General features: G+C 38.5%; 1 protein-coding gene across 1 annotated transcript; it reads left to right on the top strand.

The window, feature by feature from the left end:
* The first annotated feature begins 1,686 nt into the window (after positions 1-1,686).
* LOC131248587 (large ribosomal subunit protein eL42-like) lies at positions 1,687-24,829 on the top strand. Its single transcript, XM_058248934.1, has 4 exons — positions 1,687-1,844; positions 22,347-22,458; positions 22,541-22,769; positions 24,646-24,829. The coding sequence occupies exons 1-3, from the start codon at positions 1,719-1,721 to the stop codon at positions 22,660-22,662; spliced, it is 360 nt and encodes a 119-aa protein (XP_058104917.1). The 5' UTR covers positions 1,687-1,718; the 3' UTR covers positions 22,663-22,769; positions 24,646-24,829.
* The last annotated feature ends 305 nt before the right edge of the window (positions 24,830-25,134 follow it).

The raw sequence follows: 25,134 nt of genomic DNA on the forward strand, positions 1-25,134 counted from the left end.
GAAAAAAGAATTCATTCGTGAGGGCTAACCCCTTCCTCAAGAATAATTACTCCGAATCCACGGAGCTTCTCTTGACTCTTTATAGAGACTTCTTGAATTCATGAGAAAAAGAAATAGAAATAATTTTTTTAAAAAATGAAATAAGCTTGTTGAATATTGATAAATGAAATAAATGAGTCTACGACCATTTAAATAGGTATACCAAGACTTGAACAAGTTTAAGAATTAAACTATAACTAAAACTCCATAAAATTCGTAACTTACTATCAATAATAAATTTTCTATTTATACTAAGTATCCTATGTGGCTTAACCAAGTTATTCTCCTAATTTTTCTAAAAAGCTTTTCATGTTGGGCGCAACTCTAAAGCCCAATAGATGAAGAGTTATAATCAAACTAAAACTAACTATTTATAGTAAAAAAGGAATTAAACATGGAATTTGACCGTCAATATGATGGAATCTCACAAATTCGACGTGGGTAACCCGACTTTGCCAGGTTGGTTGGCTGGCTAAAGTAGCTCGTCCTACCCCAAAATTATTTATGGTATGTCATTCTAGTTTGCGACATATATTTGTTTTAAGGTTTTGACGGACTTAATGACTTTTGCCTCTATTCAGGCCTTCTCTGATTCATCTTGGACATGAAATTGTTTGCGACCCGCTCAACATCAGCCCCCGCTTAAATCGGATAGGTTGGACGCGTATTAAATTAACAAGTCGGTAATCTAGAGGACTTTAGGATTTGGTCCAATCTCCAGTCTATCCATCTCGGCACGGAGGTACCAAACAATTTAGATTATATCTTTGAGTTGAGTAAATTTTGGCACACCTGCACAATCATGTATGCACACTACTTAACAGGCTGAATTATGAGCAACAAATAGACAACAAGAGAAAAACTTTGATACTTTGGCAATGTCTATGGTTCATCATGGGATCCCAAGTCACGTTACCCAATTTGAGCCATCCAAATCAGGGGTCCACTTTAGATGGGCGGGACATATAATGGATGGATAAAATGAAAAATATTCTGATCTTTTGAATGCGAACGAACATGTTGCCATTCATCCCATCAAGCTGATTGAGTGGCTCCCTTGATTGAGATAGTCTGTACAATGTCTTGAACATATATCAGGGCCATAAACAAAGCCCATTGGACAAAAACGGCCCATTTTTAGCACTAATTTTATAGGCGTCCAACTTAGGGGTGGCAACAAGCCGAGCTCAGCCTGTTAAAATTAGAATTTTGAATAGGGCCGACCCAACAGCCGGCCCGAAACGAATTCAAAATCTGGTCCAGGACCAACTCCAGGCCCGGCCCAACTGTGCATGAGAAAAACTTTGATACTCAGGGAGAGTGTAAAAGATGATACGCAGGCACTTAAAAATGACTTAGAAATCGTAGGCATACAACTAATCAAATTAAACCGCCCAAATTATGGCACCCAGTGTCGGTGTATCGAGCACCAAAAACTAAGCTTATTTGATTATCCGACCATCCCATTGGTGAACGTTTATTGGACGGTTGACAGTGAAAAAAAATCTAAGGGTCCAATTTTCATAAGCAAGCGTCTACGAATCAGAGGTTAGGATTATTCAACCAATCAAATCCTAGGGTTATTACTTGGAGATAGTGCTTTGCACAATCTAGTCGGTTTTATTTGGGTTAATATTACCACGTGTACAATTTCTGGGGTCCTGCGTATCAAGCGTCATATGCATACCGAGTATCATATAGCTTCCCTCCTGCCTATTACGAAGTCTGCCTTTAACCTGAATCTCGCGCCGCTTCCTGAGGATCGATTGCAGGCAGTAGCGTCTCTCACCCGAAGGGCAAAAATGGTAAATTCGTCTCATCGAAAATTCTTGTCTCATTTTAAAATATTACATTTTTGCAGTGTCTTTATCTTCTTCTTCTTCTTCTTTTTTTTTTTTGAAATTTTTTTTTTTAATTTTTAATTTTTAATTTTTTAATTTTTAATTATTATTATTTTTAAAATTTTAATTTTATATTTACACGAATCTGATTCCTGGAGAACGTTGTGGACGATACTAACCCTGAATTTAAGGATCTCGCTTCTTTCTGGTCGGGGTTATTATCGTCTTTTGGTTGCTGATACACAATCGTTGAGTGGAGTTGAGTTCGATGTATTTTTTCAGTTTGTAGATGAGACTCGTTCATGGTCGGGTTGACAGATGAACGGTCTGGATGACTAGACAAGTTGGGTCCCACATGTACAGATGATGGCCCGCCATTGATCCTGGCTAAGTATTGTCTATTGGTCCATTATCTGTTGATGACATGTGGCATATATGTGCGATGACCCAAATCGTTGATTTCTGATCAGAAAATCCTAACTGTTCAGAGGCGTAGTACACTTTTTTTTTTACATGGTTAGGATTGTTCGATTATTGTAGGTTTTTGATCTATGGTCCATTTGTTGAGGTTTACGACAATGAACGTTTTGGATCATCATACACATGTGTCCCATCTGCGGTATGAAATTTCATCGTTCATTAGTGATCGGTGCAGAAGTGAAGCACACATTTTTTTTTTTTCCCCTTTTTGCATGATTAAGATTGTGCGGGTTTTGTTCTATGATCCATTCGTTGAGTTTTATGAAGATTGAACGGTTTGGATCATCATACACATGTGCCCCATCTACAGTATGAAATTTCATTGTTCATTTGTGATGAGACAGTCCTATTTGTGCAGAAGCAAAATACCTTTTTTTTTAAAAAAAAAAAAAAAAAATTTCTGCGCATGGTTAGGAATTGGATTGTTTGATATTGCATTTTTTTGGTCTTTGGTCCACTTGTTGAGTTCTATGGCAAATGAATGGTTTGGATCATCATACACGTGCCACATCTACGGTACAAAATTCCGTCATCTCAAGTTGACTGGATATCCTCCTATGTTTTTATAATTCTGCATATATGGTGGAGAGTAGACATTTCCTTATTGAGCTAATCAAATCAGCTTATTCATTACTCTCAAATTCACTAAAGTTCACATAAATTCACTTAAACCTTCTATTATCTTTTGGGGTTTCATGATTTGAATTCAAAAGACAGGTAGAAAGTTGGGCTTAAGACGTTTCTTGTTCTTTTTCTGTTTTCTTTTGAAAGGTTGGCTGAAGAAGATTTGAATATTAGACATAAAACTACTTGAAATGGCTTTTCGGGCAAGACTAATTACAACCACGAAGTGGATGAATTGGGTTTGTGTATATAGTGACTAGCGAATCGATGCCATGAATTGAGTGAACTGCAAATTCGAACTCTATGCATCACAAATTCCTGCAACCAACTTCCAATCTCATGGAGGTATTGAAACAAGATAGAATAAATGCATGATAGCACATGAGAATGATGCAACATGATCAAATCATCCAATCAGGGTCTACAAAGTGGTCCAGTTGGTGGTTTATCAAAGATCAGGCCCATCTGGGTGTCCTGAGTCCTGTCTAAAGATTTCACCATCCAGCTATCCAGATTGAGGATCTCGACCATTCAATTGTCCAGATTGAAGACATGGACCCTACCAATAGTCAAGATTGATCTGATGACACTTTTGGACCTATGGTCCAATTGTCCTATCGACTGTGGGGTCCACAAGTCGATAGGATTTATTATTTAGTTGTCAAAATTAGAGTTAGCGTATGACTTGTCAAACGTGTTTCCCTTCTAGTATTTCACTTATTTTGTGTGTCGGTTTTTGGTTATCAAATGATGCTTCTAGTTTAAAACACTGTTGACTTATCTTTCAAACAAGCACAAGCGTATGCAATTATAGTATCATTTGAGTTATGGCCAATTTAGACAAAGCAGGTATTGTTGTGACGGGATTCAGGGATATTTTGGTCATGTTTAATGTCTTGTTGAAATGGGTGGTTAGGATTAGAATTTAGAAGTAATGGACATTTAAGATTGTGTTAGGGTTTCCTTTTGCTTTGAGAAGTACATAAGCATGTAAATATTGTTTTATGGATGAATGATGGTTATTTCGAATGGAAAATTATTCTGTGAAGGTTTGAAAGCATGTGTTGCTCCATCCCAAGCATTACTAGCTGGAATTTTATCTTAGCATGTCTTACTTTCTCTATTGGGCTCAATTTATCAAATTTGAAGAAGATTTTGCGGGTTGATTGTCGAATAAAGATAGGTCCTAATTCAGAGCTCATTATTTTCGTTTTGGTTGTGTCATAGATAGTCTGAGACAGGTAAAGGGTCTATGGAAGATACTTAGGGCAGCCTTATAGGAGTATCACACCACTAGAATATAGTACATAGATGACTCTTTTTAATCTCAAATCATGGGAAGCAGAACAAGCTGGTTCCTGTTTATAAAAATTCATACAGACCGTGCCATACGTGTGGCTGACGTATGTAGATTGTTTGCTAACAGCTTTCCTAACTCATCTCTAATTCCTGCCTTTAAAAGAAAAAACCTTATCTTTAGTTCCCAATACCAGCCTTGCTGAACAAGTTGTACTAAATTAAATGAAACTAACTAATGACTTGATTAAAAATAGGAAACTGACTATGTTGAACATGCTAGCCCGTGCGTGCATATGGGTGAATAATGCACCCATGTCAATAGTACATGGATGAATATGCACATGTGTTGGGTCCATGATTTGATTGGACCATGTTTTGGGCTCACTAATCTGAATGGACTGACCTTATTTGTATGTTGGCCCTCTTTGTTATCCATACAGCATGGACAACATCTCTTGGTCTTTGATGTGAAGGTAGAGTTAATTACACCTTTTTTCATGCCTTTTTGCTTAGGTCAGTGTTCACATTGTTTGATTCACCTACACTTAGTAGACGTTTTTATTTGTCACAATGTGGTTCACGGTCAATCCAAATTGTCCTAAGCAAACTCTCTGCAAAGCATCCCTCTCTTCTCCAAATCTCCACCACCATTTACCAAGAAGAGCCAAGTTTTTCTCCCTTATCTTGCCCAACGTGAGACCGTCTCTCTTTTTTGGCTTTTGCTCATCATCCCATTTGCCAAGATGGAACTTATGCCCCTCTTCCTTTCTCTCCCAAAGAATATCTCTCTGAATTTTCTCCAATTGCTCAGTGACAGCCAACGACATCTTAAAGAGAGAGAGAGGAAGTGATGGGGACATCATGCTCATACGCGCACTCACGCCGCCCCCCCTACGCACGTACGTACGCAGAAGGAGGACCCCACCATCGATCTGGCTCGATGACGATGTCCAGAGAGGGCCTCCTAGGTAGAAGACAAGTTTTGGTTCAGAAAAGTGGCCCGATAGTCAAGAAAAGCCCACCATGGGATCTCATGATCGTGGCCCACTCATCGGATTGGTTTTATATTTTAGGTTTTGCTTATTGTTATTATTTAGAACATCGTGAACGCTTTAGATTTCCTCGTTTGATTTTTATTTTAGTTTACTTAATCGCCAAGTAATAGGTGTCGCACATGGTGCGAGTTTTTGGGTATAGGATTCTCCCTATAAATAGGCACTCCTTGTAGTTCTTTTCATTCATTGAAGTTAATAAAAAATTTCTGCTTTATTTTTCTGCTCTCTTCGTGAGTTGTGGAAGAATTCAAAAGTGGGTGCGAAGCCCTCCCTTTTCGAAGGGCTAACTACCGTGGTGCGAAGCCACATCGATCCCAATTCACCCCCATCTTCCATCATCTTTTTTTTCCATCTTCCCCCACCATCCGTACTTTGAATTTGTCCTTTTGTTGCATCAGATTTCCCAGATTTCGGCCCGCAGGCGAGCTGAAACTTCGGCGGAGCACCACGCACAAACCGTACATCGGATCGAGCCGAAATTTGGAGGTTTTGGAGTCCATCCCTGGCCGACCAGGGCCAAGGTGGCCTTTTTCTGAATAGTGGGCTCCACACACGTGCGGCCGGGATCACACACACGTCCATCTGGACCATTGTTGCTGTCCACGCGCGGGATCATCTTTTGGTTCAGGTTTTTATCTTCTTTTATCCTCTCATAGCCGTTTTTTTCATGAATCCTAACCCTATATTACATGATCCCTAATTGATTTGCCCCTTTTTATCACCTTAGGGTTCCTTGAATTGAAATTAGGGAATCCCTTGGATTAGGGACTGATTTTTATGCATGAGTAGTTGATTTTATTTCCCTTTGACATTGTTTGGTCTATAATTTTATTGGTCCAGTCCTAGCCTGTGTCGCCCCGCATAGATTCCCCTTTAATTGAATGTTTGGATTTTCATGTGGGATGTGGAAGTTGTGTGATTGTTTCTGAATTGGTGTGATCTAAGCCTGCAATCTTGCATATCATATTTAATTTTCCATGTCCTGCATCAAATTTGGTATCAAAGCCTAGGGTTCTTGTAGGGGAATTCACAACATATTTAGGGTTTAGTTTGAGTCCTTCATGCATTCAGTCCATCATATATAGCTGAATTTTAGTAACAGTGTGTAGTCTCCTTCATATAGAGTCTCGTAGGGTCATTTAGTTTTTAGACGCATATAGTTGTCATAGAAGGTCTTTAGGTTGAGCAAGTCACTATATGCCCACACGTACGGGTCGCAGTTTCGGTTTGCACCCTACACTAAACATGGAACAATTGCAAGAGTCACTAAACAAGATATCTCAGACGTTGGAGTCTATGATTAAGCGCTTGGAAATGGACCAATGCTGTGAACAGCTTGATGTACGCATTACCCGACTAAAGACCATCGCTAGGACAAACCCCACCATTGGGGTAGATGTCCAATCTCAAGCAGGTGGCCTGAGGATACACTAATGAATGGAGTTGGTCAAGGAATCAATTATGGGTGTGCGCCCGGACACCCACCCCATGAGAGACATAAAGACCACTATTTTGAGGGGTACAACATGTGTGGCCTTGTGGCTGGAGAGAGTGCACCAGCGGCTAGTGTAGAGTTACCCACTGAGGCCATTCTGGTAATGGATGAGTTACGTGATATCTTTCTTGATGATCTACCAGATGAGTCCCCTAGGAAGGATACAGAGCACACCAGAATATGGGACATCGTAATACCTACAACCGAGTTCACGTTGAATAAGTTTGTCGATAGGTCCACAGGTCTAAGTCCTTGTGAAGTCGTTACTGATTATAAACCTAGGAAACTTATTAATCTTGTCTATGTCACTGTCCCATAGCTGTAGAGTCTTTGCGCATCACATTCATTCATGGCATCAAGAAATCGCAGAAGATCATGACTAATAATGAACATTGCACATTTCATACAGAGACCCGTATAAATGTTTCAAAGGATTCAATATTGGGGACTCTGTGATGGTCGCAAGGCCCGGGCGGTATCCTTCGAGGGCCGTTCGTAAGTTACACGCGTGTAGCGCACCCGTCAAAATGATAAAACGCAACGGTCTCAATGTGTATGAGATAGATCTTCCACCTTCCATGGGAATTAGTTTCACATCTGATGTGGAGGATTTAGTTACTTTTCAGAGGACCACTGATACTTTGTCCGGCCCTTCGCCCACCCATCCTGATTCCTCATATTTATCCCTTGAACCATGGCCCCTTTCCAACCCATTTTCTCAGCCTCTACCTCCCATATATACTTTTCCTAACCTTTCTTCCCAGCTTCTACGTCTCATACCTACCCGTCCCAACCCATTTTCCCAGCCTCTACCTCCTATATCTACCCTTCCCAACCCATTTTTTCAGCCTCTACATCCCATACCTACCCGTCCCAACCCATGTTCCCAGCCTCTACCTCCCATACCTACCCATCCCGACCCATCTTCTCAGCCTCTACCTCCCATACCTATCCTTCCCGACTCATTTTCCCAGCCTCTATCTCCCATACCTAACCTTCACACACCCAAAAAGGAAATAGAGGATATCCAGACCATCGATAGTTTCAACGTCGGACGTTTAGAAGTACTTGGTTAAATGGAAGTCACGCCCGGCTTCACAGTATGTGGCTCACCGAGGAGGAGCTTCAGAGACTTGATCCCGACATCTTAGAGCGGTTCAGAGTTTTATTTCTCCAGTGGCGAAATCTTTGCAGCCGGGGAGAATTGATGGGGACATCATGCGCATACGCGCACTCACGCCGCCCCCCCTACGCACGTACGTACGCAGAAGGAGGACCCCACCATCGATCTGGCTCGATGACGATGTCCAGAGAGGGCCTCCTAGGTAGAAGACAAGTTTTGGTTCAGAAAAGTGGCCCGATAGTCAAGAAAAGCCCACCATGGGATCTCATGATCGTGGCCCACTCATCGGATTGGTTTTATATTTTAGGTTTTGCTTATTGTTATTATTTAGAACATCGTGAACGCTTTAGATTTCCTCGTTTGATTTTTATTTTAGTTTACTTAATCGCCAAGTAATAGGTGTCGCACATGGTGCGAGTTTTTGGGTATAGGATTCTCCCTATAAATAGGCACTCCTTGTAGTTCTTTTCATTCATTGAAGTTAATAAAAAATTTCTGCTTTATTTTTCTGCTCTCTTCGTGAGTTGTGGAAGAATTCAAAAGTGGGTGCGAAGCCCTCCCTTTTCGAAGGGCTAACTACCGTGGTGCGAAGCCACATCGATCCCAATTCACCCCCATCTTCCATCATCTTTTTTTTCCATCTTCCCCCACCATCCGTACTTCGAATTTGTCCTTTTGTTGCATCAGATTTTTTCATTGAAGCAGGTTTCCAGATTTCGGCCCGCAGGCGAGCTGAAACTTCGGCGGAGCACCACGCACAAACCGTACATCGGATCGAGCTGAAATTTGGAGGTTTTGGAGTCCATCCCTGGCCGACCAGGGCCAAGGTGGCCTTTTTCTGAATAGTGGGCTCCACACACGTGCGGCCGGGATCACACACACGTCCATCTGGACCATTGTTGCTGTCCACGCGCGGGATCATCTTTTGGTTCAGGTTTTTATCTTCTTTTATCCTCTCATAGCCGTTTTTTTCATGAATCCTAACCCTATATTACATGATCCCTAATTGATTTGCCCCTTTTTATCACCTTAGGGTTCCTTGAATTGAAATTAGGGAATCCCTTGGATTAGGGACTGATTTTTATGCATGAGTAGTTGATTTTATTTCCCTTTGACATTGTTTGGTCTATAATTTTATTGGTCCAGTCCTAGCCTGTGTCGGCTTGGACCAGCATAGATTCCCCTTTAATTGAATGTTTGGATTTTCATGTGGGATGTGGAAGTTGTGTGATTGTTTCTGAATTGGTGTGATCTAAGCCTGCAATCTTGCATATCATATTTAATTTTCCATGTCCTGCATCAGGAAGTGCACTGTCTGATTCAAGAGAGTGGCATTTATGCCTTGATAGCTTTAACTCTTTTCTTTGAATTTTCTGATCCACCTGTCAGTTCTAAGCGTAGTTGCCTGCTTGATGAGTCAACTCACCTGTTTTTTTGACTAGACTATCTACACAGTGTGACCCAACTGATAGATGTCTTGGATCTCAAACACGTGTGCCACGTGGGCACATCAGGTGTTGTATTGGTATTGATGGATCTCTTATGCATGTGCCTGAGCTTGGCAAATCTCCCATTGCTTAAGAGAGATTTGCTACAATATGTTCTTAACTACCTGTTTTGGTTTATAAACTATGGGATGTATTATGGATTGTGAATTACAATGAGATTTGTGTTAGGTGGGACTGACACCCACAGAGGGATACCATGTACACACCATAACATGTGCCATCAACAACATACATATAGGTATAGTATCCAAGATGCCCTACCAGGTGCGGGTCCCACCTTGAAGATGCCTGACACCACGTATGGCAGCAGAGCATACATACCAGTAAGATATCCAAGATGCCCACCAGGTAGGTCCCGCATTGAAGATCTCGCCCAAAAAATCAAGGTGTTATCATGAAGTCAGCACCCTGTATGGGTGGGTCTCATCTTTCAAAGATCCAAAATGTTAAATTGGTGGCCCCACCATGTCCATGCCCAGTGAAAACATGTCCTCCAATTAATGGTTAGGATTGCTACAAGTTGATTTTTGGTTCTTCGACATCCGCAATCATACAATCTATCTGGAGACTGAAAGGTGATTCCACCTATTAGTAGTCTAATATAAATGGAATTTTTTCGAGTCTTTTCCATTAACATCTTTCCATGCTTAGGGGTTAGTGATGCATCATTTCTTTTTCAGGGTTTTGTTAGAATGTGGGGCTCATGAAAACTGCCATGCATTGCCAAGCGTGGTATTGAAAAACAGTTATGTTATAGCTGTAAAGGCTGCTACATAAAGGAAACGGTCACCCCTGTTACCAAGGTATAGAAGAATGGTAACATAATGGCCACATTGTTTGAAGTATCCCCGATATTATCTAAATATCTCCGATATTATCTGTATCTCCAGCTTAACAATACCGATAACACTTGCAGCGATATCGATAACACTGGTAGTATTAAAAATTTCAGGTATCGGTGATGTATCACGCAGTATCACTAATGTATCGCCAATATTTTCAACTGTGTAAATTTTAGGTGTTGCTTGTATTGCTTATGTATCAATATTGCTAATGTATCGCCAATATTTTCGACCGTGTTAATCCGAGTGTCGCTTGTATTGCTAGTATATCGACGATATTTCAATAATATTACCAATTTTTCAATATTGCCAAAAATCGGTTAATTAAAAAAATTCCATTTTTTTTTTTTTTAATGGGCACATGGTTATAAGCAGTGTTTAGGTGTTGCTTGTATTGCTTATGTATCAATATCGCTAATGTATCGCCAATATTTTCGACCGTGTTAATCCGAGTGTCGCTTGTATTGCTAGTATATCGACAATATTTCAATAATATTACCAATTTTTCAATATTGCCAAAAATCGGTTTATTAAAAAAATTCCATTTTTTTTTAATGGGCACATGGTTATGAGCAGTGTTCAATTTGTTGATGATAATACTGATAAAATCGTGATATTATCGTTATCGCAACATTGGTGATCTTGAGACCACAATCTTTCATTTCCTTTCTTGTTGTTGATGATTTCTTAGACAAATATCGTGTATTGTTGATATTTTGAAATATCGATAGATGTTTGGATTGAAGGATGGAAGGTTAGATGGATGGATGGGATGGTTAAATTGATTTCCTACGAGAACACATGCTTTTCGGCCCCCATTAAATGGAAATTTATTATGTATGCATCAATTTTGTAATTTTTTGGTTACTAGATATGCAAATATGTGTATTTAAGCATCTCTTGAAGTTTCATTGAAAAATTTCACCGTTTTCCCCATGTTTCCCTGTATTTCTGGTTAATGGTGATATTATCGATGATATTAATATTGTTTTCCATATCCCCAGCCAATGAAACTTATAGCGATACCAATACTTAGAACACTGAACGACCATTACATAATGGTAATGGTTCAAGCTGTTGGGCATTACGGAGTTGTAATGGCCCGTTAAAAAAAAGAGGGAGCATAATGGTTCCACAACAGCCGTTTCAGTCTAACATAATGGCATAATGTCGCGGTGTTTACAGTGGTCAGAAAAAAACTCGAAAAAAATATTTTCCAGAGGAAAAAATTCCCTACCTTTGAACTCTTCTTCTCATCTGCACCATGCTAACTGCCAACATTTCTCTCTCTCTCTCTCTCTCTCTCTCTCTCTCTCTCTCCCCTTTTGTCTTTTCACAATAAAAGAGCCTAAAAAGGCATTGATTAAATTGTGGGAATTGTTATTGCTAAGTCATGATCCCAAAATCAGATTGTTTGAACGATCCTAACCTCTGATTTGTAGACACTTGTTGAAATGAAGCATTGGATATTTTTCATTCTTCACCATCCAATAAATGTCCACCAATCTAATAGTCCAGTCCACTAATCTAGACAGTCCAATTCACTGATCTAGACCGTTCATTAGGTCCAACACACATTACATGGGTCATCATGCGAAAGCAAAAGCGCGTGAAATGTGTTGTGGACTTAATGGATAGTTCAAATCGTTCTATTAGCCTGTCGAAATGAATAGGGATATGCATTAGTGGTATGAGTTCCACAATTGCATGAATTTAGGCCGTTTTGGGAGTATTTGAGTGGTCCTAGATTAGCCTGACCCTATTCATCCGAATTTAATTTTTTATTTTTTTCCTCAAACCTTTAAAAATACTTTCCTAAACCTTATTGAGAAAAATAGTGTTAAAATGATCAGAGATATGCATTAGTGGGATAAGTTTCACAGATTGCATGAATTTCAGACTGTTTTGCTAGTATCTTAGTGCGTCCTAAAGTGGTCTGGTACCATTCATTTGAATTTAATTTTTATTTTTTCCCCAAATTTCTTGAGGAAAATGGTTTCAAATGGTTGGGGATGTGCGTTAGTGGGATGAGTTGCACAGATTGCATGAATTTCAGGCCATTTTGAGGGCATTTGAGTTCTAGATCAGCCCGATACTATTTATCTAAATTAGATGAAGGAATTTTTAAGTCAGTCTCGGCCTCTTAGGTTAATAAAATCATCAGGCAACCTGAGATATCATTCTTACCAAAGAATGGCTTGTTAGACCATCATAAACACATTCAAAACCATAAAAAAGAATACATATCTGGAATCCTCTCATTTTTTGAGTATCTCTTCTTAAAAAAAAAAAAAAAAACTATTACGGCCTGAAATGTAAATAGTTGAACAACCAACCATTATGTTGTTGTTGAATACCTTACCAGTTATACGATACGGGGGTGAATCAGTTCATTTTTGAAAAAAAAGGGACTGTATAGGCCCGTAGTGGCTGATACGCTTGTAATGGCACCAATATGGGCCCAATACACCTTTAGAAGGCAATATGACTATAAATGGCCCATTTTGAACATTTTATTTTTAACTTCTTTCTCATTTTCCACTTCTTTATTCATGTCAAACATGAAGGAAGCTTACGATTATTTTGAGGATCAAAACATAAAATTGAGTGGGATTAATGAATTGAAGTTGAGTAAACCATGTTTGGAAATAGCGAAAGCGGTAATTGTTATTTTTAACTTCTTTCTCATTTTCCACTTCTTTATTCATGTCAAACATGAAGGAAGCTTACGATTATTTTGAGGATCAAAACATAAAATTGAGTGGGATTAATGAATTGAAGTTGAGTAAACCATGTTTGGAAATAGCGAAAGCGGTAATTGTCACTCTAACTTCTGTCTCATTTTCCACTTCTTTATTCATGTCAAACGTGAAGGAAGCTTACGATTATTTTGAGGATCAAAACATAAAATTGAGTGGGATTAATGAATTGAAGTTGAGTAAACCATGTTTGGAAATAGCGAAAGCGGTAATTGTCACTTTCTTCCATCCTCTTTGTCGTACTTGTATGCATTGTTCGAATTATCCCTGATATTATCAAAATATCCCCGATATTATCTCTATCTCTAGCTCAGTGATATCGATAACACTGGTAGCGATACCAATAACATCGGTAATATAAAAAAAATTCCAGGTATCGGCGATGTGTCGCTAAGTATCGCCAATGTATCACCAATATTTTCAACTGTAAATTCTAGGTGTCGCTTGTATCGCCAATGTATCGATGTCTCCAATGTATTGCCAATATTTTTTATTATGTAAATTCTAGGTGTAGCTAGTGTATTAGTGATATTTCAATAATAACGCCAATGTGTCGATGTCGCCAAAAATCTATTTATTAAAAAAAAATCGATTTCAAGTTTTTTATGGGCGATGTCGAGACTACATTCTTTCGTCTCCTTTTCAATTGTCGATGATTTCGCAACGAAATACCGTATTGTCAATATTCTAAAATACTAATGGATGTTTGGATGGAAGGTATGATGGTCGGATGGATAGATGGGATTGACGGGATGGTTGGACTAATTTCTTACATCAACACATGCTTTTAAGCCGCTTATTTTATATGCATTCCTTTTGCATTTTTTTTTTTTTAAAAATTCCTAAGTATGCAAATATGTGTATTTTAGCATCTCCTGAAGTTTCACCGAATATTTTCACAGTTTTCCCATGTTTCCCCGCATTTCCCGTTATCGGCGATATCGATATTGTTTCCGTATCCTCGGCCAACGAAACTTGTAACGATACCAATAATTCAAACACTGCTTGTATGTAACGGGCCCTAATGAACCAAATCATGCTTGATGTGTGTCGGAGCCTGAATAGTGATAAGGTAAGGACCTATATTGTGCTATCAACTAATCATCACTCATATGCAGACTTATAATCTTCATTATATATTGAAATTTATTGAGAAGCCTAAATATGAGAGTTTTACTGTTTTAGAGTTAGTCTCGGGTCAATAACATCAAGAAACCTAGACAACATTCTTACTAAAGAATGGCTTGTTACGCGATTAGATACATGTTAAAAACTAGAGAAGAATACATATTTCGGATCCTCATATTTTTCTGAAAAATTTCAATATCCTTATACGTTTCCCCCCCTTTTTAAAAGAAATTTTGACCATTACAGGGTCGTAACGGTAATTACTGGGGCTGCAATGGCCATTGTGGCCTATACTGTAATGGTAACAGCTGGCTGTTACCATTACCAAATACCTTGTTGCTTAGGTCTCACTGTCAGATGGCATATGTATCAGACATCCTGGCCATTCATCAGGTAGCGTAAGCAGTGAACATTCTTTGGACCAAATAATGTTGATTCGATGATCAGGCAAATTACAAGCCTTATGATGAAGAAAGGTGGTTGAGGAAAAATCCAAGAGTCCAAATGTTCCTTATTAAATTTATTTAAATATTTAAAATTAGGGAAAAAGCAGTGTATGTTTAAGTTATCATACATCTTTGTATGTGAACAGTTCTCTTTTAATAAAACAATAATGTTACGTGATCAATCCAATGTAATATGTGCCACAATCAGACCTTAACTCCTAACAACATTAAAATATCAATTTATATGTTCCCATGCATTGCATGTGCATTTTTGGTAGTTGATATAATGGCTGCCCTAAAATGGCCCATAAAGGTTTGGGCCCCTTGCCCATGGCCCATTATAATAGGACTTTAAACCATGATACGACATCACTATATGCCTGTTGTGTTATAAATATATGCATGTTTGTCCTTTACCTTTGTTGTTTCCTAATGAAGGGCAGTGACTTGTATTCCCCAACTGTTTTGGTAATTGTTCAGTCCTAAGATCCCTATCAGAAGAAACTCTTCAAAGTTGACCTAATGGAAGGGAAAAGGCAACCCAAACGCAACATTTTACATGTTGTGTTTTGTATCCTTCAAGTGAGCCTAACATGTTGGAGGGAAACGGGGCGACGTAGTAAATCAGCAACACCCCCAAGTTTTTTGTTCCCAATTTCGTAATCCGTTTTTTGGTCATTTGCTATCTGGATCACTATTTTTACCAACCTTGTATTATTGTTCTACTTGATTAAGCTGTAATTTAAATTTTTAGTTAGAATGTAGAGATTTATAGTTGGATTTGTGCAATAGCATGCATGCATTATCATACTGTGTATTCTAGCTTTATAGTAATAACAGCCTAGACTCCTACTTCAGTGGGCGACTCAATCCTCACACATGACACTAACCTTTGAAATTGTGAGTCCTATTCTGGATGCAACATATCTCTAAAATCACATTGGAAAAGCAATCCTAACCATCCAATTGATGGCTATCAAATGGATAGTTAAAAGTAAAATATTGAGTGATCCAAAGTCGAAGGGAAAAATCAGTTGGTTAATAATTTAATACTATCTTCTAAGTGAAATGTTTAGGTTATGCTCCATCTGCAGTTGTTTTAGTGACCTTGAGGTTCTGGGTTTCCATACAACTATGCCGTGTGTACAGTCGAAGAGTCACCGCCATTTTAAAATGGTTCTAAACCAACATAGGTCTCTCTCACAAATTACATTTTCAACGCATAAAACTATATTGCATATACCGAGTGTATGTACTAGAGCGACCCATGTGATTGTATCCCTAGGGTACCACGTATTGAAGTTGTGAGCCATGAACCATGGACCTGTTCCTGTACCCCAAATACTAGTGCGACCCATGATCCTGTTGAAATTTGGTTTTTGAAAAATCAAAATTTCGGAATTTTTGTTTTTCCGCCAAAACAATTATGTTGGAAATACTGAAAATCTAAAAAAATAAAAGTAAAATTATTTTTTTGTTTCACCAGGCTGAATCACGTAAAAAATTACGTTGTCCTTAAAGCATGATTCGCCCCCTTATCAATTGCTGATGGGTTACAGGCGAATTGCTTCCAGGATAAGACAAATCTATCTAGATCTCGCATGTAACAATCATGAAGGGTCCACTTAGGAACTATTCAATGCAATGGATCTTTTGGCAGACTCAAATAACGGATGTATTTATAGTATTCTTGGATAGAGATATTTTTTGTGAGATCCGATGGATGAGTAGAGATCTATTGGAGTTGATTGGTTTTTAGACCGGAATGGTCCAGTTTATATAGGCACCAGGGTAGCTAACTAGCGCCACTACAGCCACACTGCCCACGCCCGTGCCCGAGCCCGAGCCGGAGCGTGCATGCGTGCGTGCGTACGCATTGGAACACACAACCCGAGCATCTCAATCTTCAAAACTCCAAGTAAGAATACTACATACACCTCCACATATAAACCACAAGATTTCTTTTATCATTTCTGCTGTGGGACAAAAGCAAAAAACCGCACTTTTTCATTTGAAAATTTTCAAAATCGTTTTAGTGGCAAAATGAAAATTTTGAAAATTTAATTTTTCAAAAACCAAATTTCAACAATTCCCCCACTGGTTTTTAGGAAAAAAAAAACTGAAAATTTTCTTTTCTACATCTTGGAGCATCTCCAACCTCTACTAGAAGTGACGGATGCCAACACTCTAGATCAGATCACTGCCAGAATCAAGTGACAAGAAGACGAATTGCTGTGTTGTAGCCGTATTCTCAACGCGCTCTCTGATTAGTTGTACGATCTGTACACAAGAACCACCTCAACAAAAGAAATCTAGAGTGCACTGAAATACAAGTACAAGGTTGAAGAAGAAGGAACACAAAAATTCTTAATCGCCAGGTACTTCGATTTCACGATGATAGAAAGTAAGCCCCTACTAGCCCAAATCCATGAATTACAATTTATTGTAAACAAAATAAAAGTTTTAAAAATTGACCTACCTGAATCCTTCCAAGTTGGAGCTATTATCGCCAAATTGCCTCTAAGCTGGAAAGACTACAGGAAGAAGTTATTGCATATATCCGAAGAGTTCACCTTGAAACAAATTCAAAAGCATCTTCGTATTGAGGAAGAATCTCGTAACTGAGATGAGAGATGATACTAATCGTGCATCCTCATCCAAGGTGTATGCAGTAGAAAACCATCACAGAACAATAACTTTGAGAAAAATGATTTCCTAAAATCCAATAAAGATCAAGGGAAATTCAAGAAAACCCAAAAGAAGAAAAATAACAAACCCAAGGGTCCTTGCTATGTTTGTGGTAAGACTAAACATTTTGCTTGAGTCTGTAGGGACTGCAAAGAGCCTAAGAAAGAGGCTAACACAGTAGACGATGATATTGTAGCAATGGTCATGAAAGTGAACATAGTTTAAGAGAAAGTCCCCGTTTGGTGGTATGATAGAGGTGCCACAGTCCATGTATGCAACGACAGATTTGCCTTCAAAATCTATGAAAATGTGACCAACGGTTGAGATGTTCAAATGGGAAATGAAGGTCGATCGACGGTCGTTAGCAAAGGCATCGTGAAATTACTCTTTTCCTTTGGAAAGAAGGTTATCTTGACCAACGTACTGCATGTCCCAGACATCAGGAGGAACTTAGTCTTAGGGAACCTTTTGAGCAAAACTAGAATAAGGGTTGTGTTTGAATCGGGCAAGCTAATCTTGCCAAAGAATGTGGACTTTGTGGGGAAGGGTTGTGCTTGTAATGGGATGATTAAACTTTCTTTGAATGAAAAGAATTCTTCTGCTTACATAGTCGAGTCTGTTACATTGTGGCATGGTAGGTTAGCACATATTGGTTATAGTACCATAAAACTCATAGCTAAGAACGGCTTAATATCATACAATGATAGTGACAATGATAAATGTGAAACATGCATGCGGTCTAAAATAACTAAGAAACCATTTCCAAGTGATGAAACATCGTCTCAGATATTAGACCTAGTGCATACTGACATATGTGAACTAAATGACATTCTTAATAAATGATTGTTCAAGATATGTGTATGTATATCTGTTAAAATCAAAAGATGAAGCATTTAATGAATTCTAGATTTATAAATCCGAAGTAGAAAATCAATTAGTTAAAAAGATTGAAGTCCTTCGTAGTGACAGAGGAGGAGAATATTTTTCTAATGAATTTTCTACCTATTGTGAAGAACATGTTATAGTACACTATTGCAGAACACCATATACACCACAACAAAATGGTATAGCCGAGAGAAAAAATAGGACTTTAGTTGAAATGGTCAACTCAATGCTAATACAAGCAAAGTTACCATTAAACCTATGGGGAGAAGCGCTGTTAGCTACGTGCCACGTTTTGAATAGAATCTCATCTAAAAAAACCAAGACCTCTCCATATGAAATATGGAAAGGAAGGAAACCTAACATAGGGTATCTTAGAGTGTGAAGGTGTCTCGCGTGTTGCAGAACTCCTGAACCCAAAAGATCTAAGTTAGGATCAAGAGCTATCAAGTGCGTCTTTGTAGGATGTGCACAAAATAGTAAGACCTATAGACTTTTGGACTTAGATTCCAATGTAATCATAGAATCTAGAGATGTAGAGTTCTTTGAGAACTTTTTATTGATGGAGAAAAATAATATTGAGATTCAATCTCCTAATAAAACTATATAAGGAACACAACAAAAAGTTGAAACTCCAAGTGAACCTCGTATGAGTCAAAGAGCAAGAGTAGAGAAGAGTCTTGATTTTGATCAAATAGACTCTCATTATTTCTCTTTTCATCTTGTAGAGGGTGATAGAGAGAAGGTCATTAGGAAAATACCTATGGTTTTAACTATAAAAGATGAACTTAAAACCTTTAGTGAAGCTATGACTTCAAGATACTCCACTTTTTGGAAAGAGGCCATTAATGATGAAATGGATTCAATTATATCAAACCAAATATGGGAACTGATGGATTTACTTCCAGGTTCTAAACCGATAGGGTGTAAGTGGGTATTTAAGAAGAAATATCACACTGATGGTACAATACAAACCTTTAAGGCAAGATTAGTTGTTAAGGGTTTCTTACAGAAAGAAGGAATCGATTATTTTGACACATATTCACCAGTAGCTAGAATAACGTCGATTAGGATTTTATTCGCTTTTGCATCTACACATCATCTTCATGTCCATCAAATGGACATGAAGACAGCATTCCTAAATGGTGACTTCGATGAAGAGGTATACATGGAGCAACCAAAAGGGTTTGTTCTACTAGACAATTAAAGAAAAGTGTGTAGACTTGTTAAGTCTTTGTATGGATTAAAACAAACACTAAAGCAGTGGCGTAATAAGTTTGATTCTAAAGTATTGTCTAATGGTTTTACACATAATATTGCTGATAAATGCATATACTCAAAAGTTTGTAATGATTATATTATAATTATATGTTTATATGTAGATGATATGTTAATAATCAGCAACAAAACGGATTGTGTAACTAAAACAAAGAGGTTTCTCTCATTCGTTTTTAAAATGAAGGATCTTGGACAAGTAGATATTATATAAGGTATCGAAATTAAGAAGCATAGTGGGGGTTATGCATTGTGCCAGTCTCATTATATTGAGAAGATATTGAACAAGTTTAATCACTTGAAAATCAAAGATGTAAAAACCCCATTTGATCCAAGTATCAAATTGAAGGAAAATAATGGAAGAGCAGTTGCACAACTAGAGTATGCTAGTGCTATAAGCAATCTTATGTATGCTATGCAGTGCACAAGACTGGAGAATAAACTAAGTAGGTTTACTAGCAATCTAAGTGTAGAACACTGGAAAGCTATAAGCAGAGTTTTAGGTTATCTAAAAGAAGCCAAAGAACTATGACTATTTTATTTAGAATTTGCAGCCATGTTGGAAGGATATATCGATGTAAGTTGGATATCGAGTGCAATGGACAACAAGTATACAATAGGGTGGATATTTACCTTAGGAGGTGCAGCTGTATCTTGGGGATCCGAGAAACAAGCTTGCATGACGCACTCAACAATGGAATTTGAGTTCATAGCATTGGCTGCAACAGACAAAGAAGCTGAGTGGTTGATGGATCTTCTATTAGATATTTCATTCTATGTGAAGCTTATACCGACTGTTTCACTTCATTGCGATAGCGAAGCCACTCTAGCGAGAGCCTACAACGGTACGTATAATGGGAAGTCTAGACACATAAGTTTGAGATATGATTATATAAGACAATTGATTTAAGATGGAATCATTGCGATCTCATTTGTGAAGTCAAGTAATAACTTGGCTGATTGCTTTACTAAACCTTTGACGAGAGAGGCAGTAAGGATAACATCTAGAGGGATGAGGTTGAAACTCTTCAATCAAAGTTCCACCAGTGATAGAAACCCAACCCAAAGTTAGAAAATCTCTAAAGATTGGGTTCAATGGGTAATAACAAATCACTAATATGTGAAAAGTTTCAGCACTAAATGTAAAATAATAACCTCATCCAGGATGGAAAGTGCTGGCCGTTACAACAAGAGGGCTGAGTCTTGGAACTCTTAATGAAATTCAGTCAAATAGGACAAGTGTTTTAAGTAGTGGAAACATTGGAAGGATTTTACCTATGTGAATGTAGAAGTGGTGTTGCTTCTCATTAGAGTTAGAGTTCTCTCGGGATCGTTCATGAAACAGGATAAGCACATGGCCATTAAAAGTGTAGTAATGTAAAGGAACTGACATAACGCAGAAACTATTATATGTGTAGTATTTTTAGTTATGTTATTATGAAATAATTGGTTTAATGCTGCATCAACTCTGAATTTCGACAAAAGTTTAAAATACTTACACTAAAGAAAGATTCAAATCATGAGATATCTTTCTCTATGCATAATAGTTATATCTTTATCTCTGGCAGAATTTTTTCATTTTTTTTAAAAAACCATTGGGGATTGTTGAAATTTGGTTTTTGAAAAATCAAAATTTCAGAATTTTTATTTTGCCACTAAAATGATTTTAAAAATTTTCAAATGAAGAAGTGCGGTTTTTTGCTTTTGTCACGCATCGGAAATGAGAAAAGAAATATTGTGGTTTATATGTGGAGGTGTGTGTAGTATTCTTACTTGGAGTTTTAGAGATTAAGATGCACGGGTTGCCTGTTCTAGTACGTAACACTGGAACGCACGCGCGCACGCTTGGGCATGGGTGCAGGCAGTGTGGCTGTAGTGGCGCTAGGTGGCGCACTTTGCATGTGTGGGTGGTTTGATATGGGCTTGGGTTTTATACGCTACAGAAAGCGGTCGGTTTATTAATCCGAACGGTCAGCTGTTTCGAGAACGGCTAGCAGCCTTAAAAGCCATAACGGTCCAAAAACGGATGGGCCTTGATGATCTAATGGTTAGATTTTTCGATCTAATGATCTGAAACGGCCCAAATTGATGATCAACGGTCAGAAACGTTTTTCAAATGTTCTGAACCATTGATGACCACCTAACAACGGTCCACTACCTTGGTGCCCATATAAATTGGACAATTCCGGTCCAAAAACCAATCAGCTCGAACATATCTCTCCTCATCCATCAGATCTCACAAAAAATATCTCCATCCAAGAATACCGCAAATACGTCCGCTGTTCGAGTTTGTCAGAAGATCAACTGCGTTAAATAGTTCCTAAGTGGACCCTTCGTGATTGCTGCATGTAGCATCTAGTTAGGCTTGTCTTATCTTAGAAGAAATTCGCCCATAACCCATCAACAATTGATAAGGGGGCGAATCACGCTTTAAGGGCAACGTAATTTTTTACGTGATTCAGCCTGGTGAAACAAAAGAAATTATATATATATATATATATATATATATATAAAATTTAAATTTTTAGTATTTCCAACATATTTCACAACAGATCCATGTAACCTTGGATGGACATCTTGGGAAGAGAATCCCTTCTAGTTTGTATCCCTAGGCTACCATGTATTGAAGTAGTGAACCATGGACCATGGACCTGTTCTCGTACCCCAAATCCCAGTGTGACCCATGATCCATGTAACCTTGGATTGACATCTTGGGAAGAGAATCCCTTTTATTCTAGGCTTGTGTAGCCCTGATCATTGACCTTGGGCCGCCACTGATGGAGATGAAAACACGCCTTCTGCAATCTTTATTTGTCATGCTAAAAATGTTCCCATTTTTAATGATTCACATTCCTGAAATAGGTGAATGTTCCTAAAACAAAGAAAACATATTGCAAGAACAAAGAATGCCGGAAGCACACCTTACATAAGGTTACTCAGTACAAGAAAGGAAAGGATAGCCTTGCTGTCCAAGGCAAGTTATATGAGCTTTACCCAACTCGTCTTGATCGGACTCTCAGTTTGTGTGCTCTAGCTAATTTTACTTGATCGGGCAGGCAAGAGACGGTACGATCGGAAGCAATCAGGTTACGGAGGACAGACGAAGCCTGTTTTCCACAAAAAGGCAAGTCTACAATTTATAGATTATGGGATTAGATTATCCATGGATACAACGTGAATGCATTTTTGACATGATTCTGGGTTTTTCAGGCCAAGACAACGAAGAAGATTGTGCTAAGGCTACAGTGCCAGAGCTGCAAACATGTTTCCCAGCATCCCATCAAGGTGAAGTGTTTACTCGACTTTAGGCATTGACCTGATTTACGAAGTACACCTGCATTCTTTCAGTATGATGAATGGTCACAGAACTATTTGATATGGACAGAAAATATCCAAAATGCCAATCTCATGGTGTGAACCTTTCAATTGAAGATTTAGTTTATTTTTTCTGTTGCCTTATTTATGGGCTGATGAGCCCCTGCTAAGGCTAATACAGTATGAAGTTGAATCCTTCCCTTGCAACATGACTCTATGTGAGGTTTGGGCTGTGGCCCCACCATGGCCTGAAAATCTGTCTGGTCACATGGACCACAATTGAATTGGAAAATGTATGGTAAAAAAAAAAGAGAGACCAATTTCCACAGTCATCATACACGCCTGGCCCACTTGATGACTGGATTGGCCTGACTTTTGGGCCACACTTGGGTCCCAGCTGATGAGCCTGCCCTGGTCATGCACACAAGCAAAATTAGATTGTGGTGCGACGTACAGCTTTCGCAATTTGATGCACAAGTAAACTGGCATTGCAAGCTGTCAATTTAGAAAAGCGAAATAACCAAATTGTAAGATTGTAACAACAGTTCCCCAGCATTCCTAATGATGAAGAACTCAAACTGCTGTCATATTCCTTTGAAGTCTAGCTTGCAAGTAATGTAACAGCCATTCAAAGCCCAATCCTATAATGCTAATGCTATTGAAAGTAATTACAAGTTGGTCATTTCCAGCACATTAGACCGATACTTGCAATTCGATTGGATAGTGCATCCAAATGGATGCGGATTGGTTACACCCCGCCTATCCCTACTCCCTACCTAGGAACGGACGAGGGCTCTAAGGGGCCACTGTGATGTATGGGTTTTATCCACACCATCTGTCCATTTTGCTATATCATTTTTGGGTACAAGCCCAAAAATGCGATAGATCCAAGGCTCAGGTGGACTACACCATCGGAAGCAGCAATGATAATGACATCCACCATTGAAACCTTCCTAGGGCTCACCGTGATGGTTAATTGCCATCCAACCTTTAAAAAATAAATATCGGCATGATCCAAAATTTCTGTGGCCTCAAAAAATATTTCAACTTGAGCCTTGTAACTGCCTCATTTTTGGGCCTGTACCCCAAGATGATATGGAAACATGGATGGATGGTGTGGATAAAACCCGTACATCACAGTGGGTTCTTAAGACCCCTGTCTGTTCCTAGCTAGGGACGGGTGGGGGTAGTACCCGATCCGCATCCCATCCAAACACACCCTTAGGCCCTTAAAAATGAGTTTGTCTTGTTTTAGTTAATCTTAATTATGTATTGGAGATTGAGTACAATTAACTAAACTGGCAAGAACTGATTTTTAAGTGGCAACCAAACGGGGCCTTATGGTTTCCCAATTTAGTTTAATGAATTTTGCAGTTCTTTCAACTTTGTGGAGGCCTGTTATCTTAATTACAATTGGGATATTTGCTGAAATTAGAAAAGTAAATTTATTGTTTTGATTGGTTCGTTAGATACCTTTTGATTTTACTTTTTGTTTGCTATTTATTTATTCTTTTATATGTGTTTGGTTGCACCAAATATCATGAAATTTTACGATATTTTTCATCAAATTAGATTGATTAATCATGACAAATCAACTCATAAGCTATATATTTCCCATCATTTAAACCAAATTTATTTTGTGTGCAAGGAAGAGGTTTGTTAGCACTTTTTTGGGTAATCTTCTCACCCTTAGTCCCACCCACCATGTAATTATCTGGGCCATTCATCTAAAAAACCTGTTATGCATGGTACATATGGACAAAAGGTCACTAGTCAGAAATCTCATTATACATACGAAGTGATTTATGCTTCAAATTGGTAACATTACGTTTATTTGCACTTTCAGCGATGCAAGCACTTTGAAATTGGCGGGGACAAGAAAGGAAAAGGAACATCTCTTTTCTAGGTCTATTTCATAACACTTATTGGTTCTTATTATCCAAGGGACCTGTTCACATTGGATATTCTAAGTCCTATCAATCCCTTTGTTTGTGGAATTAATTTGGAGTAGTGGATTTGGATTTGAACCACCTCTTGATTTGGGTTTTTGAATATGGTTGTGCCTTGCGATCTTTCTTACTCCCACATGTGGTTGGCCCGATCATGGGGCGCTCTTTTTTTTTTGCCCTCCCCTCTTATCTCTCTTATTAAGGTAAGCATTTTGTTATGGTTTTGGTCCACCCATCTATGATCCAGACTGTTCATCTGGCGGGTCCATGATTTGGGTTATATTGTTTCTCCATTTTCTGGATCTAGGATTGCTCTAAAATTTCAGATGCACCTTAACGTCCTCCAGTTGCCTTGCCATCTAAACAAAAAAAAAAAACAAAAATTG

Source organism: Magnolia sinica, chromosome 6 (assembly GCF_029962835.1).
Source record: "Magnolia sinica isolate HGM2019 chromosome 6, MsV1, whole genome shotgun sequence".
Taxonomy (NCBI): Eukaryota; Viridiplantae; Streptophyta; class Magnoliopsida; order Magnoliales; family Magnoliaceae; genus Magnolia; species Magnolia sinica.